The 16,480-nt window shown below is 32.9% G+C and overlaps 1 protein-coding gene across 3 annotated transcripts in view; it reads right to left on the bottom strand.

Moving 5' to 3' along the window:
- Positions 1 to 4,795: 4,795 nt before the first annotated feature.
- LOC142332604 (uncharacterized) overlaps positions 4,796 to 16,480 on the bottom strand; it is an 88,126-nt gene continuing 76,441 nt past the window's right edge. For all 3 annotated transcript variants that reach the window (XM_075379138.1, XM_075379136.1, XM_075379137.1), the window contains 7 exons: positions 16,265 to 16,306; positions 13,936 to 13,950; positions 10,889 to 10,921; positions 7,988 to 8,020; positions 7,440 to 7,463; positions 5,973 to 6,252; positions 4,796 to 4,926 (listed from right to left, as the gene is read on the bottom strand). In XM_075379138.1, coding sequence (XP_075235253.1) covers positions 6,007 to 6,252; positions 7,440 to 7,463; positions 7,988 to 8,020; positions 10,889 to 10,921; positions 13,936 to 13,950; positions 16,265 to 16,306 — 393 coding nt within the window. In that variant the 3' untranslated portion in view covers positions 4,796 to 4,926; positions 5,973 to 6,006. The remainder of the gene's footprint in view (positions 4,927 to 5,972; positions 6,253 to 7,439; positions 7,464 to 7,987; positions 8,021 to 10,888; positions 10,922 to 13,935; positions 13,951 to 16,264; positions 16,307 to 16,480) is intronic.

The raw sequence follows: 16,480 nt of genomic DNA, 5'->3' as shown, positions 1-16,480 counted from the left end.
CCTTAACTGCTGTCGGGCCATGGAAAGTTCGGCTCGTACTTGTCCAGGTTCGGAAGAAGGAGAACCCCGGTCTGTATGTACTGCGAGGAGGAGGACACCCTGGAGCATACGATCTTCAAATGCAGAAGGTGGGACGGTGTCCGGAGGCTGCTGCAGCTGGACTGGCTGACTCCGGAGACGATAGTTGATCATATGCTTTGGGGACGTAGACAGTGGGCCCAAGTGGCGTCCTTGAGCAAGAGAATTCTCAGCACAAAAGAAAGAGAAGCGGCTCAGTGGGGGGCTGACTAGTCAGTGGGGTGGAGAGCATTACCCAGAAGGACTTTTAGGCTAAGTTAATGTATCTATGTTGTAAAAGAGAGGGCTGAAATCCCTTGGAGACCGGACGCAAGCGCAATTAGGTTTAGGATCCAATACAACGACACGGTTGCCCAACAGCCTCGGGTGTGGGAAGTTTACGCCTGCGGTAGGGGTATCCGTACTTGAAGTGACGTCGGTAGTCTTTTATAATTTATTGTTTTGCTTTGTAATGATTTATATACTTGAATTAGTACCCAGTGAATGGCCAACACAGGATCGGACCGGCCAATCTAGGAGTGCGATTACAGTGTACTAGGGTAGCATTTTATTACTGTGTCTAACTGTATCCCAAGATGTATTTTCTCATGTAACTATTATATATCCTGATGTGTCTTATTATTGTAATTATGATCTAAATACTTGTAATTTTGATGATTATACCTTTGTTGTACTTATTTACGATACCATTGTTCCTATACGAGGGACTTCAATGGATAAAAGGATTGGTGGTGGAAACATGGAGACGGTAGCACATCCCTGCGTGATGTACAGGCAGGAGACAAGACAGACTATGTTTCTGCGACAAGGATTAACGCGTTGCTGCTGCTGCTGTATCGTGGTAATATTTATTATGTTATGTTGAGTCATTGCTCAATATTGTGTGTGTTAATTTTAATAACTTATTATCAATATATGTTGTCGCTTGCGATCCGGGGAAAAAACACAGGGAGCTAGCTGGCTTAAAAAATAATGAAGCCAGGGGAACGAAGCGCGGAACCGTGCAGGGCCAGGGAGGCAACTTTCTTGCAGAGGGTGTCCTGCCTGGATACACGCAAGAGTGGCCAGGTCGGAGTACTTCAATGAAGCATGAAAGACCCTCAAGGTGTGAGGGGCGGGCGCGCGAGGATCGGGAGGGTATGCGTGACGGCATACTCGGACCCTGACTAGTGGTAGGGACGGGGAGGGCAGCCCTTCTGGGGAGGGGCGTTACGGCATCCAGAAGAGAAGGTTGTAATGTCTTGATGATCCAGAAGGGACCCTGATGGGTGACTATCCAATGGGCGGATACTGCTGAAAGGGGATGGTTAGTCATCGCCGCGTCACATTAGGTCAACCGATGCAACGTCTTACAGGCGGTTACCGGTTGCCCTAGTGTGGTTAAAAAAGGATTAAAAAAAAAAGAAGAAGGTTTGGGGGTGGTATGCGGCTGAATACCGAAAGCCATTCCACGGGAGTAGATCTGATAAACCCGGCGATCATTCTCGTAGTGTTATTAAGTTGAGCATCAATTATATGAACATAAAGGCTGTTAAGCCACACTGGCGCACAATATTCAGCAGCCGAGAAGACTAGGTTCAGAGCCGATGTGCGCAAAGTGGAAGCCGATGCTCCCCACGTTGTTCCACAGAGCTTATGTATAATGTTGTTTCTCGCTTTCAATTTCTGTGCGGTTTTCATTAGGTGCTCCTTCAATGAAAGCGTTCTATCAAGTGTCACGCCTAGGTATTTTCGTGCCTTATTGTGAAAGAGCCATGTATTCTCGAATTTCCTTATAGTATACATAGTAAAAAAGTAGATAATCTCAAATATCTCGGAAAATGAATCGGTTGGAATTTTTGAGATAAAAAAATCTGCTGTGGACATCATATGACTTCCTTGCACGACTATTAGATTACATATATACATTTTTCGCTGCAGTTCATTTAATTTGAAAGTGAGATACGATCCTCCAATTCTTTAATAATTTTTTTTGTTATTGAATTATTTATTGTATTTTTTTTATAATCGCAGGTTAACAATTATTAATAAATCGATATATTTAAATTAAAAAAAAAGGAGATAGTCGTATTTGAACGGATGTGCCTTCCCCTTGTAAGATCCAAATATTTCATTAATTAAAATTTTATTTGGTTATAACTCTAGAACCGATGAAAATAAGTACCAATTATATATGTCTTTGAAAATCTCTCTTATTACTGCAGTTAAGAAAAAGTCCAAAATCCGATTTTTTTAGATTTTGTGCTTTTTTGACCACTTTTAGTTCAGTCGATTGCAATCAAAACGGGAAGTGCACAACTAGATCTTACAAAAGTCCTAAATCCAAAATTTCAATATCCTACGGCTAATCGTTTTTGAGTTATCTGAGATAACATATATACATACAGACGTTACGCCGAAACCAGTCAAAATGGATTCAGGAGTGGTCAAAATGAGTATTTCCGTTGGAAGTACAAAGCGTTAACGGCAGCAGCTAATAAAACGGAATTAGCTTTCCGGCTGATGAAAAATACATATAACAAACAGTGTCTTTATCATGGAACTAGAAAATTAAATACAAACTCGGATACAATTATAAAACGGTTCTGTTCTTGAAACTTTTTTTAGGAGGTACACCTTATAATCAATAGTATCTACATAAGTTGAATTATCTGAGTCCTTAGTGTTGTAATTTTACTGTTTTGTTGTTAATAAGTGGAATTGTATTGTCGTTATAACATAATTATTTTTGTTTATTTTTAAAAACTGTATAATTTTTCGTTTTATAATATTAAATCGGTAACCAAAATTCTGTTTAATTAATCTTGTTATTCTAAGAAAGAAATGCAGAAAAGACACAACATCAACAACATAGTCAAAATTTATCTTGACTTGAAAACGAATTACTAATTTAATACAATTTATTTTTCTTTATTTTCCTAATGTGTACGTTGCAATCTGTTCAACTAGCGAACAACAAATAACCCCCTCCCCTTAAGGTACAATGAGATAAGGATGATATGTATGACGTGTAAATGAGGTATTATACAGATTCAGACCGATCATTCCTGAGATGTGTGTTTAATTGAACCTCCACCACCAAATTACACCGTTATTCACAGTCTAGTATTCAAACCCGTATAAAAGCAACTTACTTTCACTTGAACCTCAGAACTTTCGACTTTAAAAATCAGTTGTTAATAACTGTTAGGACAATGAAATTTAAAAATTTTTTCTGTATTGGAAAAAGGCTGAGATTGCAAACAATAGGGTTGTCAATAGGGAGGAACCTTCAATCTTCTGCAATCAAAAATCGAGGAAAAGTTTCACATTTAAAGTTCTTAAATAGTTAAAATGAATGCGTACGAGGTATGTGAGAAAAGTAATGAGATTGGTAATACTGCGAGCGATCTGGCAACGCTGTGTCTACAGGTCTGTGCTAGACCGGTTTGTTCATCCCTTCCACATGCTCAGTGCGAATTTCAACTCCGTTCAGCCAACACAATATTTTTGACCGCAATCAGTGAAGTTGAGTTTTTGTTGTGCGTTACGAAAATGGAGCATCGGAATTCAGAGTGATGTTGCGCAATCAAGTTTTGCGTTAAACTTGGGGAAACCGCGAGTGTGACCTTTGAAAAGTTGAAACAGACCTACGGGGAACATTGCTTATCAAGAGCACAAGTTTTCCGCTGACACAAATCATTTTTGGAAGGCCGAGAACACGTTGAAGAACAACCTCGCTCAGGGAGACCTTCAACTTCAAAATCTGACGAAAACGTTGAGCGTGTGAGGGTTCTTGTGAGATCAGACCGTCGTTTAACAATAAGGTTGATGAGTGACCAATTAAATTTAAACGCTTTCACTGTAAATCAATTTTGACAGACGATTTGGACATGCGAAAGGTTTGTGCGAAATCGGTGTCGAAAAACCTCACAACGGAACAGAAGGACGATCGAAGAAACGTTCGCGTTGATCTTCTTGAGAGGATTGACAACGACCAAGAATTCTTCAATCGTTTGATCATAGGTGATGAATCCTGGATATTTGACTTCGATCCTGAAACAAAGCGGCAAAACGAAGAGTGGCTCACTCCGTCATCTACTCGGCCGAAAAAGATGTCGAATGAGGAAATCGAAGATCAAAACCCTGCCGATTTGCTTTTTTGACTGTAGGGGTATCGTTCAGAAAGAATTTGTTCCTCCAGGACAAACTGTCAACCGAGTGTTTTACAAAGATGTACTTGAAAGGCTCAGGAAAAGAGTGATTCGCGTGAGACGAGACATTGCAGACAAGTGGATGCTTCTTCATGAGAATGCCCCGTGTCACACGGCCATTTCCATTAAGGAATTTTTGACCTCAAAACGCATTCCTACGGTTCCTCAACTCCCCCCTCTATTCACCTGATTTGAAACCTTGTGACTTTTCCTTTTTTTGAAATTGAAACGTGTCTTAAAAGGACGTCAATTTTTAACTCTGGAGAACATTCAATAGACTGTGACCTACCAGTTAAAAGCCCTACCAGTTGAAGCCGTCCAGTTCTGCTACCAGGAGTGAACAACGACTCCGAGGAAACTACTTTGAAGTACTTTAATATTGTTGTTTGAAAAAAATAAATACTTTGGTAAGTAAAACGTCAGTCTCATTACTTTTCTTACACACCTCGTACATAATTTTTAAAATATTTATTTAATATAAATAAACCAAGAGGAAAGTGGAAAACAAAATAAAAGTAATTAAGTATGCATTATTTTTTTAATTTATTTCTTTCAACAGGAGCAATACGTAATTTATAAGATTTTTTTTACATTTATATTTATTTATCATAGGATATATTTGTATTCATTGATGATGATGATTAACGTAATATATCTGAAATCATAAAAATAAAACAAAAATATATTATTAAAAATACATAAATAAATAAAACGTAACATTATTACTTAATTTATATATTATTATACAACAGTTATTCAATAATTAAACAGACAAAGATTTTTAGTGAAGGATACGCGTAATGCAGGTAAATTAAACTTTTGTAAGTGTGAACCGGCAATCTTGCGAAGAGTATTAGTCAGCTGTTCGATTAATAATAACGTAAACATAACCTCTAAGTCTTAGTTACGATGCCGGTCCGCTCGAAGAAAATACCTTTGAAGAACAGCGTTCTGTGATCCGATTTTTACTTTCGGAAAGTGTGCATCCGTCAGAAATATTCTCTCGGATGAACAAACAATACGGTAGTAGTTGCATGAACCGTACAAGCTTTTACCCGCGGGTAGAAAAGTTTAAAAGTGGCCGCAAAAGCGTGACCGACGAGCACCGCTCCGAGCGCCCGGTAACAGTGTCGACCTCGGACACAACATACAGTTGAACAAATTGCTGAAAAATGTTCAGTACGTGTCGGCACATCTCATTCCACCGTTCAAAACAAACTGGATTACCATAAGACTTGTGCAAGGTGGATTCCCAGAGAGCTTACCGTCATCACAAAGCCGAGAGATTTCGCGTTTGCACCGAACTCAAAAATCGTTTCAATAACGAATGCATTTCTAAAAAGGACATCATTTTGGAACTCTGGAGAACATTAAAAAAACTGTGACCGACCGGTTAAAAGCCCTACCGATTGAAGCCTTCCAGCGCTGCTACCAGGAGTGGGAAAAACGAATCCGCCGGTGTATAGCTGCCCAAGGGATAATATTGTTGTTTGAAAAAATTAAAAACTTCGGTAAGTAAAAAGTCAGTCTCATTACTTTTCTCACACACTCGTAAGTACGGTATTTTTGTTAGTTTTAAAATTATACTGCACGATCGGTAAACCCGATTTAAGCTTTAAAATTGTTTTATAATTCTGAATACGGTACTGTTTATCGGAACCCGATCGTTAAAATGTTGTAATTAAAAAAAATTATATTTACCTTCCACAATCGGACGATTTAGTCGACCTACGATCTAATCGGATGAATCTGAGCTGTTCCTCTTCTTTCCGAAAGATCTGAATTTACCTGAGGCTGATCTTTTAACCGATCTCTTCGACTTCTTGAAGGATTGAGTAGATGAAAACGATGAGCTTCTAGAACTTGCGAATCTCTTGTAATAGGTGTTCGATAAGTATGATCTTTTCGAGAAGAAGCTACTCTTTGTTTGCCAAACTTTGGTATTAATACTTAAGTAGTCCTCGAGTTGGAATAACGACCTCTGTTAAAAGATAAAAAAATAAAAGTGGTTTTTAAAAAGTTTTTTTTTGTATATTTTATTTTTTACTTTTTAGTCTTCATAAGTTTATATACTTTACAGCCGGGCTAGGGAACAGGCTTGAGCGATTTTTCGAAACTTTTACGCCTCCAGTTTCCAATACCGCAGACAAGAATATAGGCAGCTTATATATACTCATATAAACTTCAAACATCAGAAACAGCAGAAATTTTAGTTTAAATTCTCACATATTAATATCTCTCGTGCATTCATACACTGAATCGGTCAGTAATTTCACTCTATACATCAAAGGAAATTCCGGATTTCCAAACTCCAGCTGTAAGTTAACAAAAGTTGCGGGAAATTTTTATTTTTTTCTCAGCCGTAGAAAAAATACTTTCGTTAATTATCGATAATGTAGCACGAATATCGATAATTCTTTCGCTTAAAAAATATGCAAGTAACCGAGGTTGCGTATTCAACATTTTTATTCTTGTATTATTTCGATATCACGATTAATAGATCTATTAAAAATCGTTTTAAAACTGTAAATTGTCAATAATAATAAAATTAATAAAAATAAATCGTAGCTGATTAATTTGTCTTAAACCATACGCACACACGACTTTTTTTGTGTACGTTTTCCTCTGCCAGACAAAAACACTACGGAAAATCCTCAACATTCCCTGGTACATAAGTAATAGGTTTATATATAATGATCTTAAGTTGCGAACCGTTCGGCAGAAAATCTATCTGGCCAGCCTACGGTATCAAAATCATTTGGACGGGCACCCGAATTATTTGGCGGTCAATTTATTAGATAACACGATCAGTAATTTTTCAAGATTACTGAGGAACAATGTAATTGGTTTGCCTTATCGTTTCAACCGTACGGAGTGCTCTTCTATTTCATTGTTAAGTCGCAAGCCGCTGGGTCTGTGACAACTGAATGTTAGTTCAAATACATCTTATTTACTTATTGTTCGATTATCTTGCCGAACAGATTGTAAAGTTGCTGTGGCATTGTAATAAAAAAAAAAACAATTTCTCTACTTATTTTGTCGTACCCGAGTATATACACAGGTACAAGAATATTAAATAATTGAATAAATGTTAAAATTCTTATATATTTAAAATTTATTTATTTCACTAAAAATATACGTATTATGATAATAATATTTTATATTTACCCTTGAGAAAACGTGTCTGAGAAGCTGTAAAAACAAACAAAATAATATTAACATAATTTTATAAAAATCTAATAACAATTATTTTTGATTTTATTTTAAATGTTATTCTCTAATGTTTTATTTACAGAATTATTCGCTCAAATGCGTTTTGTTAGTTGTTTTAAAGTCTCTTAAATAATTTTTATTAATACAGTCGAACTGTAATACCAGAATAAAACAGATCATCGAGTGTTTACAGTTTTTTTTTTTACGCTGAAGTATAAGTTAATTTCTCTTTTTTTTGAATGCAGTAAATTAAACTTTGGGTTATTTATTGAACGACTATTTGATATAACAATCGGTTAAATATTAACTAAGATCATTTTTCTTCCCGTAAAATTTTAAATAAAATAAATATTTAATCGTTAAAATTTTAGAAATATTATTACGTCTTTTTTATGAAAATATGTTTATAAATCAAACAAGAGTAATCTCTATCTTGGTATTTTTATTTATAAAACTTTGTAAAAGGAAAAAAAATATAAAATTTTAATAAAATATTTTCTTACCAAAAGGAAACCGTTGTGGTTTTGAGCGTAAGCCTGAAAAATAAGTTAAAAGTACAATTAATTACAATTCTATAAGTTTATGTAAAAGTTACCGTCGTTACTGAAATCAGAAAAAAATCATTTTTAAAAATAGAAAGACGTTCATATCAGAGTTATCGGGGTTATTGAGGAGTGATGTGAATTCACGTCGCCCGCTTTACCCGACTGAATATTCTGCCGCACATCAGCGTGAGTTGATTGTATTGCAACCGTTATTTTCGACGCCATACAGGGAATAAAAAAATGCGTCTTGGCACCGTGATTTGTAATTTGATAAATTTTCACCGCTGCTGCTGCAGAAAGGCTGCAAAACATGCAGCCTTTCTTCAGCTCTGGGACCGATTATGATTTACGAATAACATTATTTTCTATGTATAATTGATTGCTCTTGTATTTTCAGGTGATCTGCAGCGGAAACAAAATTCGGGGCAGGTTGTGTAAAACAATAAAAAGATGAAATTTTATAAAAATATTTTTTAAATTTTAATATTTACCTATCAAATTCTTTTTTCTTTTTAATAAATAAGATTTTTTTTTTCTGCTTCAAGTAGCTAAATTTAATTAACCGCTTTGAGAACCCGTAAATTGAAAATCTTATTTTTTGTTTTTAACAAAGAATTAAATTTTTTCCAATAATAAAGAATCTATTATTTTGTAATGTAAATTAAAAACAAATTTCTTTTTGAAATAATTTACATTAATTTCCGATAAAGTGTTCAAATATCGATTCTGAAACCCAGGTATAGATATGTACATATATATATTTTTTGAAATCGATATGAAATATTAGTATCCATACGATAAGTGTATTTGTTCGGAGCGTCTGCAATTGTACTCGTAATAAAATTATCTTCTTTCTATAGAAAACGTTTTCTTGTCTCCATTTCGTAAATCGATGATGTTTTTATTATTTAAGCAAAACTGGACCGTTAATTTTTAAATTACATACAGCTGTACATGTTATAAACTCTCTAGTATATGGCACAGCTTTCTAAATTAATTATTTACTTAAGATATTTTAATACACTTTTATAATTAAATAAAACATTTACAGATGAAAATGAATTTTATATATATATATATATATATATATATATATATATATATATGTGTGTGTGTGTGTGTGTGTGTGTGTGTGTGTGTGTGTGTGTGTTTTATCTGGGTCTTATTTCTTAAATATACCTTAATATGGAGCCCAGAAGTTAATTCAAGTAATAATAATAATGAAGTTTGAGTACAATTAGTGTGCCCATTTACAATGGAAAAAATGTTTGACGCCATGTCTTTAGTATACAATAAAGTGATTAAGAATATATATTTTACAGTAAATTATTAATCCGCTGATTATGCATAATTACAGGGGGGGGGGGTGCCGGTAGAAGGCATTCAGAAAATAGGGGACGTTCAGACGGTGTAGGAAGGCGATGGCTGATTAAAAAAAGGCAAAAATTATGTTTTCCTGATATTTCTAAATAAAATTAAATATGTACTACACTAGTACAAAAAATTAAAGGGAAACCTATATTTTATAATAAAAATTATTGTACTCAAACTACTTTAACTTTGCAACCAAAAGGTTTAGAGAGACGAATAAAAAAAAAATTAAAGCTTGAATTTATCTCTTTATTTTTGAAAGTATGCTTCAGATTTCAAAATCATCAAAATAAATAAAAAAATCGACTAGAAGAAAAGTTTTAAAAATTTGAAACTTTTTCTTCGTATTTTATAGAGCGCATGGGGAAAAGAAATTTTCCCAGTAGACCGCATTAAAATCGTTTAAAATTTTAAGACTTTAGCTTTAATTTCTTTTTTATATGATTCTAAAATTTCAATGAACCGAAATATTCCACTTTAAAGAGAAAAGGCCGCGTTTGTCATTAATGCTGCATATCTTCCGATCAAAGCGACGTATGGAAATTAAAGGGTTTTGATCTAGCTTTAATAACAAATTGTGACGTCTTTAATGTAGCGTTGCAGTTTTTTGGCTTTTGTTCATTTTTTTCGAGGTGTTGAAATGTTTAAAGATTGAGACTGCAAAATATATCACCCGCTCTCAGCTTAACCCAACATCAAATGAATTTACTATCACTATTGTTGTTATACAACTATATAAGTACAATTGCAATTTTTGAAAGCAATTTTAATAAAAATACTTCCAAATATGATTAAATATGCGTTTTAATTGCTCTCATTTAAAATATAAGTTTAAACTCAGAAATAGGGTATGCACATTTAAAAACAATACTTGCATTTCCTATTTGTAAGAGCGCTTCGTAAAAACAGCAATTTGAATTATTATTTTTAACAGATGGTAAATTTAAAAATGTTGGGGACGCTAGAAAATTTTTGATTCTCTATCTGTTAGATATTGCTTCAGAGGATGAGATGAATGATTTGTAGCGCGTGTGAAAATGCAATTCGTGACCGGAATACCAACCCGGGACCTCCGGATGAAAAGCCGAGCCGCTACCGCTCGCCCCACGGAGGCCGGCGAGAATCGGTGATCTAAACTGATAAGCTACGCTCTCTTCGCTAACCGACCTCGATAATTAACAGTAACGTTTTGATTATTTAAATAATAAATTCAGTAATTACCGCTTATAGTCGAGTTGTTATTTTAATATGTAAATTGCTATATATTTATTAAATTCTCTAACATTGGAGACGATTACACATATTAACCGGTAATTATGTATAATCCCCGATTTAATCAAATTTACCTTGACATAATGTATATTACTGATCTCTTAAAACATAAGAGCTGTACGATTTTATTATAATTGATTACAAAAAAAATGCTTACTTACTGTTTTAATTATATATTATAAAATGAAATATAATTTTTTTTTTAATATTACTTACCCATTTAAGTCTTGCAAAGACAGCAGATTCATCCTGTAATAAAATGTAATGTTAGTTTATTAAAAATAACGGTTAAATATTATTGTTTTTTTTTTTTTTAATTTTCACATTTCTATGTTTTATTTTTCTTTATCATGTACATATTAGTACTTATTTCACGGCATAACAATTCGTATTTAAAAATATTACTGTTCGATTTTTCTTTCTTTTTTATTATTTTATAACAGTTTAATTTTATTTTTTCATAGAAATTTAATATATTTATTTAGTTATTATTATTTTTTTTAAATTTGTTTCATTCAATATAAATTAATGTAAAAAAATTATATTTTTTTGAAAGTATTAAATTTGTAGTAATGGTTTCGAATATCTCGTAAATTTTTCAAACGTATTAAAATTTATAACTTAGTAAAATACGCTGCCGTCTATGAACTCTTTGTAAATTAATTTACAACATTCCTAAGAAACTACAATTATTTTTACAGCAAGTAAAAGCTGTTTTGCGTTATTTAAAAAATTATTTACTGCCCGTTTCACTACTATTCTGACCAGTAACGAATAAAGAAACTAAATCCATATCGATGAAACTCTCTTTAGCATCTACTTATCATTACAAACAAAAAAAATCACTTAGCGATTATGGTAACACTGATAAGGTTGTTTAAGAATAGACGTCACGCATAGTTTTTATTTTCCGGTTTAAAAATTAATCGTTATTATTTTTTCATTATGGAAATTCTACGAGAGGTTATCTCTTAAAGTAAAGACCGTTTCATTGTAAATAGATTTATTTTGAAAACTTTATATATTTTTTTTTCTTAAACTACATACCTTGTACTACTTCTCTACATAATCGCCACATGAATTACGACATTTATTGTAGCGGTATACCAGCTTCAATATTCCTTTGTCGTATTCTTCTGCCGCCAGTCCATTTAACCACTGACATTTTTAAGTTCAAAGTCGTCCGCGAATCGCTTACCGTTCACAAATTCATTCAATTTTCCAACAATTGGTAATCAAAAGGAGCTAAGTCCGGACAATATAGAGGGCGATCGTGAATTTCCCATCCAAATGTTCTCAGTAAATCACGTGTCGGATCGGCAATATGTGGACGCGTATTATCGTGCAGCAGGTCGACGCCGTCGGTCAGCCGCCCACGTAACTGATTTTGAATGGCGCCCCGTAACTTACGTAGAGTTTCGCAATAGGCTTCTGCATTTATAGTCGTTCCACGCGGCACGAAATCCATCAGCAGTATGCCAAACCGATCCCAAAAGACTGTGTGGCCTTCAGTTTGCGTCTAAATGGCTGTGGTTTGGTCTTTGTCGGTCTGGTTGATGATCGAGGATGACGCCAATCATTTGAGACTGCCTTTTTCTGTCTGGCGTGTAATACGAAATCCGTGTTTCATCGATTGAACTAAGGAATACGATTGAATTAAGGAACTCATTCTGTGTAACGCATCAAAAATTCCAAAGAAAATGCCATTTGGATTTTTTTGTGACATTGTAAGACGTGCGGCACCCGACATGCACTAACCATTCTGAAGCCTAAATGGTGGTGAACAGTGCAACCGATAACAGCTCTTGAAAGCTCAGATCGGAAATCGTGAGCGACGATCTTTTCTGATTTCATCAGCGACGCCTTTCAACAAGCCCTTGGTGATTATCGAGGGCCTTCCCGAACGTTCATCATCGTTCACGTTAATTCTGTTATTTCTGTACCTTTCGCATTATTTTCGGACGTTTCTTTCATTCATTACATTATCACCGTACATAGTAACCAACTGCCTATGAATTTCAGCCGGCTTAACGTTTTGATGGTTTAAAAAACATATGGCTCCACGTATTTCACAGTCGGCGGCAACATTGATTTTCCTATTCATTTTATAATGTAATAACTCACACGTAATCAAAGATACTACAACGCGGCAACTCACAGACACCAATGCAGTGTGTACATTTCTAGCGTGGCCACTAACCTTAAAGAGAAAAATTTCCCGGCAGTCACTACTGTAGATATATCCTTCGTATAATAATTGAATAATTGATACTGAAGAAGGATATATATACCTATTGTGTTTATCAGCCGCATATATCTCAACGATCTGAAAAGTTCTTTTAATGAAAGTAAAGCGAACTCTATTCTTAATGTTTGTTATCGGTATTATCCTGCGAAAATTTTTGTAAAATACGGTATGATTACAAAACGATGTCGATATATGTGAAAATGAAATAAAAACGAGAAGAGCGATTATTAAGTTAAATTTAATATAATAAGTTAAGTTTAATATAATAAATTTAATATATTTAAACGGTTATTACGTATAACACGTTGTTTCACTTTAGAAGCATCTCTTGAAGTAAAATATTTGAAGCGTAGTTCTGTAGAATGTAAAGTATGGGAGCTAAGAAATGCATTAGAAATGTGAGCGTGAAAGAGATCAGTGAAGATTAATCGGGACAAAATGAAATGAACAAAACAGAAGAGTTAACCGGTCAGGATATAAGAGAACTATCCCTTGACCCTTCATTTATTCATAGGGCATACGTCGGTACATATGTTTTACTTGTTGCTACACCTCTATACTCTTAACAATAGAAATTAATCGTAGAATGAACATCATTACTATTAGGGAAAGTAAAATGTAATAGTTACTCTCATATAACCGCAGATGGTTTTGTATGATATAATTATAAGAAAGATTGGGAAAAATTGTTTCGTTCTATTATATTTCTTTGCTTTCCTTGAATAATGGATTGAATAAATCTATTTTACTATTTGTGATGGTCTTCTTCGACGAATAAACATGAAAAATATATTTTATCTACTAAAATCGTTGGATTTTTAGAGTTCAATTATATATAATTAAACTTATTTAACCATTTATTAGATGATATCAAAATTCTCTGCTGTTAACAGAAATTTTGTTATTTATTTTTATTAATGTATAAACATGGACTATTTCCGTGTTTATCCACTCCGTATGTATACAATAATAATAATAATAATAATAGTAATACATCAGTACGGTTTATACTCACACACTGGAATAAACTCTGAAAAAAAAAGAAAAAAGTTAAAATAGTTTAATAATATTATTTCTTCACTTAAAGACAATTAATAAAAAATAATTTATTTCATAAAATAATTATTTTAAAAAAATATCTATTTTGAAGCCAGATAATTTTATGAACTCGTCAAGTTTTGAAAGCGTCAACATTCAGCTGAGCTGTAGTTCTACGTGGGAGTTGGCATGGAATGAGGAGTTAAGGGATTAGTAACAGAACATCGTAATTAGTAGTAAGAAGCCAGTTGCCGGTCGCCAGTCCAGCAATTTATCCCACCTTCCTTGTCAACTGAGCTTTTTTTATACGTTTTGACCAGTAATAACATGAATTTCTTCATAAAATGAAGAAACCGCAAAAACATATTTTATCTCATTATAATAATAAATGAACTTCGCTTATATAAAAAGTAATAATGCGTATTTTTTATTTTTTCGTAATAAAATTTTAATTTAATATAGCAATTAAAAATTACCTAGAAATTTATGAAAAATTTCAGTTAAAAATTAAGATTTTTTTAAAATTTTATCTGCGATTCATAAATCGATTTTAATATGAAAGTGTTGAAATATGTAATATAAATTTTTGATATTACAAAAAGGATATTTACATTAATAAATTTATTTTTTTTTTTTAATCTCAGGGCTACTTTTCAAAAATCATCTACTTTTAATGATTACAAAAAATCTACATTTGATTTTTCTTTCATTTTTAATAAATTTATAATTTTGACGTTTTGCATTTGCATATAAATAAGAAAAAATGTAGCAATTTGTTCTTAATAAATAACAATATTCAGTGATATGAAACAGAGCTATTTATACTAAAAATAGTATAACATTTTGGCCTACGAGAAATGATCTCATTGTGTTTTAGTTTTGTTTTTTATGAAGCGATACCTAAAAATGTCCAACCAATTTATTTAGAATTGAATTAAAAGATATTATTTTTTACAGTAACAATATTACTTTGTTCATGAGTTTTTAAGTAATTATTTATATATATATATATATATATATATATTAGTTTTTAGTATTGGTTTAATGTACAGTTAAATACAATCTGAAATATTTAGAAAATAAAGCCTTGAAATTATTTTCATTTATTTATTTTACGCAGTTGTAACATATTCATTATGTTACATATTCACGATACATTATTCATTATTTCATATTAATTATATTTTCTGTTTACAGACGACTTGCCGATTACGGCAGATACCACAGTTGCAACGTTTGCTGACGATATTGCAATTCTTGCTGTCTACGAAAATCCGACTACTGCGTGTCATTTTATTCAATATTATATTTCTCTCCTCGAATTGTGGCTTACATGTTGGAAAATAAAAATAAAAGAAACAAAATCAAAGCACGTCACGTTTACCTTTCCTAAAGAACACTGTCCTCCTGTTTCTACCTTCAATGTTCCGATTCCGAGATCTCAAGACTAAATATTTGGTTTTCATCTTAAGATCATCGTAAGATCGACGACTTACTTGGGCGAAACATATCACTCCGCGGAAACGGTTGGACCTCAAATTTAAACACATGTACTGACTGGTAGGACGTAGATCTCGGCTTTCAGCAGAAGTAAATTATCGATTTATAAATCCGTTTTGAAGCCTGTCTGTACTTACTGGCTTGAATTGCGGGGTACAGCGTGCAACTCCAGCATTGACATACTTAAACGATACCAAACAAAAACAGCGGAAAATGCTCAACATAACCTCTTAGGTAAGTAATAGCCTTATATATAATGATTTTAAGTTGCGAACCGTTCGACAGGAAATCTCTCTGGAAAAATCGTTTGGATCGGCATCCAAATTATTTGGCGGTCAATTTTTTTAGATAACACGATCAGTGATTTTTCAAGATCGCTGAGGAACAATATTCTTGGTTTGTTTTATCGCTTCAATTAGGTGACTTTATGGTCTTCTGTTCCGTTATTAAATCACAAGTTCCTGGGTCTGTGGTAACTCAATATTAATTCAAATATATCTTATTTACTTATCGTTTAATTATCTTGCTGAAAGTAAAGTTGCTATGACATTATAATAAGGAAAAAAAATTGATTATAACTAAACAAATATATATATATTTGTTATTTATATCTATGTACTTTTTAATACTCTAATCAAGGTTTCACTCGATTGTTCCAGGAAACTGCTGGAATAAGTCTAACATGGAAATCTATTATTGCTAATGTAATCTATATAATTTGTAATTATTATTTAATAATCTGAACAAAATATTTATTGTAACATACACATATATATTGTACAATATTAATCCAAAATCAAACTTACAGCGAAAGTGCTTCTGTATGTTGCGGACTTGACGAGTAATTGCTAAAAATAAAAATAGAAATTAGAAATAACATGTAAACAGAACGTATTATCAGTAATTTATAGATTAAATTATATTAACAAAAAATATTGAAGTTGTAAGAAATTTACTTACGATACATTTTAAATACAGGTTATAAAATAATTAATATTTCAATTTTATTTGAACGTAAATGT

Source organism: Lycorma delicatula, chromosome 11 (assembly GCF_047948215.1).
Source record: "Lycorma delicatula isolate Av1 chromosome 11, ASM4794821v1, whole genome shotgun sequence".
NCBI lineage: Eukaryota > Metazoa > Arthropoda > Insecta > Hemiptera > Fulgoridae > Lycorma > Lycorma delicatula.
The sequence above is the reverse complement of the archived record's forward strand: the minus strand, read 5'-3'. Positions and strand labels throughout refer to the sequence as shown.